Source organism: Pinus tabuliformis, chromosome 2_2 (assembly GCF_031772625.1).
Source record: "Pinus tabuliformis cultivar Carrire ecotype Pingquan chromosome 2_2, CPIR1, whole genome shotgun sequence".
Classification (NCBI taxonomy): domain Eukaryota; kingdom Viridiplantae; phylum Streptophyta; class Pinopsida; order Pinales; family Pinaceae; genus Pinus; species Pinus tabuliformis.
The window spans coordinates 463,124,848-463,127,532 of NC_142300.1; the positions used below are offsets into that span (position 1 = coordinate 463,124,848).

Consider the following 2,685-nt stretch of genomic DNA (forward strand, 5'->3'; position numbering starts at 1 on the left):
AATGGATTTGGCAGAGAGATTAATGAGATGTTGCATAGGAATATTTATTAGTTACGATATTCTTTACCCTTTATAATTAGAATTTTTTCAGCCATTAAATAATAAGTTACAAATTTTATTTATATAATCTACTAAATTCATAATAAGGAATGAACTTTATAAAAATTCAACAATTTTCTATTTAAAAATTTATCATTTAAAATTATAACTTTTTATAGCCATTCAAGAATAATAAATTATAAATTTCAATTATATGATCTACTAAATACATAATATGGATTGAAATTTATAAAAATCCAACAATTTTTTATCTAAAAATTGTGGCCTACTAAAGTTAATCCAACAATTTTCTATTCAAAAATTGTAGCCTTAGGAAGTTAAAATATTAACTAAAGTTAGTGGACCCAATTTTATTTTATTAAAATGAAATCCAAAGAATAAGGAAAACACATTGTACCTCGTTGGACCCTATTTTTTTCCCTATAGTCAAGCATCAGATATTTTAGCATCTTAAAATGACCTCTCTCAAATGAATATAGATAAATCACTTATATTTATAATCTTTCTTTATAATATTTACCATTAAAATTTCAATTTCACTTTATCATTGCAATCTAAACTATATTTTGATAATACATTCGATAATTTTGACAAATCACTTAATAATATATATCTTAGAAGTATCCATCGCTTCATAGTACTTAATCTTTATTACCTTCAGACCTTCAAAATGTATTACGAGGAAAATCTCGAACTCCATGGAAATACAGGCCAATCTAGTTGCACTCTCGCTCACACTGGAATTGAATTTGAATCTGTACCAAGTCAATATATTCAACACCAAACGTTTAGGTTAGGTGAGAGTATTCCTTCAAACTAAACGAATAAGCGTATTCTTTCAAACTAGCTCGGTGATCACTACCTTTGACGTGGTCCAGACTCCACACTTGAGATTCGGCTTTACATTAACGCTACCCAATCTCGAAGATCCTTTTTTCTCGTTCAATACTTCAATGAATTTGTCTTTTATAATGCGGGCTTTTGACAGCGAGGACGTCGCCAACGATGAATTTTATAATGTGCTCTTTTGTCTTCGTTAGCCAGCGTAGAGTTGAACAGTCTACGGCGACCATCGAAGAAACAAATGAGCAATATGGTTCAATATGCATATATATCATGATCGCGCTAGAGAGATATTTGGCAGATATCTCTATATGCATTTCTCCTCTTGCAACTTCTTAGGAGAATATTCATTTTGCTGTGTTATAGACTTTGGTTGGAAGTAGGAGCCCTTTAGATTCGATTTGCCGGGGGGATCTCATCACTTTTTCGAACAATGGCCCATTATGCTTGTAGTCATTAAGGTCATGAGGATGACGAGGGATCCAATATAGTTCAATAATATTGTGGTTGGTTTGTTGGCTGTGCTTTGCACAATCAGTCCAGTTTCGATTCTCGGACGCATTTTCTGGATCGACTTTACTGTATGAAATCGTCAAAGCAACACGTACCAAGATTTCCGACCCAGAAAGAAAAGAATGCGAGGTGAAGTGCCCTCTTGCTTCTCCAGCGAGAGTAAAGGCAATAGCTCGGAGAATCTGGTGTCATCGACCTACGAGACAAAATGTGGGGGCAGAGGCCAGAATGTTATAAGCGTTACCTGGGACAAGAATGTGATGGTTCGGGGGCTGTGCATCGCTATTGGAGAATCACCGGCGAATAGATCCGTCTGTAAAGTGGAGATGAAACCCTGGAAATTCTGTAAAAAGCAGGGATCATGGAAGCGTTCCGATATTATCGATGGAAACAGAGTCAAAGTATTCTGGAACTTGGAATCTGTGAAGTTCTTGTCAGGGCCTGAGCCTGAACGAGGGTATTACATTGCCGTTATGTGCAACGAGGAGATGGTTTTATTATTGGGCGATATGGAAGAGGAGGCATGCATCAAGACCAAGTCCAGGTGCTCTCCTGACGCGGTTCTGGTGTCGAGAGAGGAACACGTCCTCGGCAAGGAAAGTTTTGCTACCATGGCTCGGTTTGGTGATGGGAAGCGGTCACATGAAGTATTGATTGAGTGCCAAACAGAACGAACCGGCGATCCGGCTCTTGTTATCAGCGTCGATAGGGAGGTGGCTGTGGAAGTGAAGGATTTACTCTGGAAATCCAGGGGCAACGGTACCATCTATGTAGGAGGAGTTCCTTTTCAAATCTTATGGGATGTGCATGACTGGCTGTTTAATCCTGGAGTGGGACATCATGGTTTGTTCATTGTTAAGTCCATGATGCAGCAAGTCGATTCCCTCAGAGACATGAACGACTGTGACATTCCTTCAGATTTCTGTCTCGTGGTCAGCGCATGGAATTATAGTAGTAGCAAACATACAAATTAATAGGTCATATACGCGGATTACAGGCGTTGGATTTTGATGTTTTTAAGGTGGCAATTGCAGAGACAAGAAATGGAAACCATAATGGACGGCCTTGCTTACATATGTTTTAATATCGTTTGAAATTCCCTTGCGCTTCTCCATCCAATAATCTTCCGAGCGTAAAATCCTGCTGTTCAACGTGGATGCTTCATTCTTATAGCATAATGTTTGTATTTTAACATTACAATTACATTATTATACGTGCTACGGGCATGGTGCTATACACATGGTATTAAGTATTGGACTTTTACTTTGC

At 37.5% G+C, this 2,685-nt stretch overlaps 1 protein-coding gene across 1 annotated transcript; it reads left to right on the top strand.

Moving 5' to 3' along the window:
* Window positions 1–1,538: 1,538 nt before the first annotated feature.
* Window positions 1,539–2,390, top strand: LOC149193302 (uncharacterized). Its single transcript, XM_089407281.1, has one exon. The coding sequence runs from the start codon at window positions 1,539–1,541 to the stop codon at window positions 2,388–2,390; it is 852 nt and encodes a 283-aa protein (XP_089263407.1).
* Window positions 2,391–2,685: the final 295 nt, after the last annotated feature.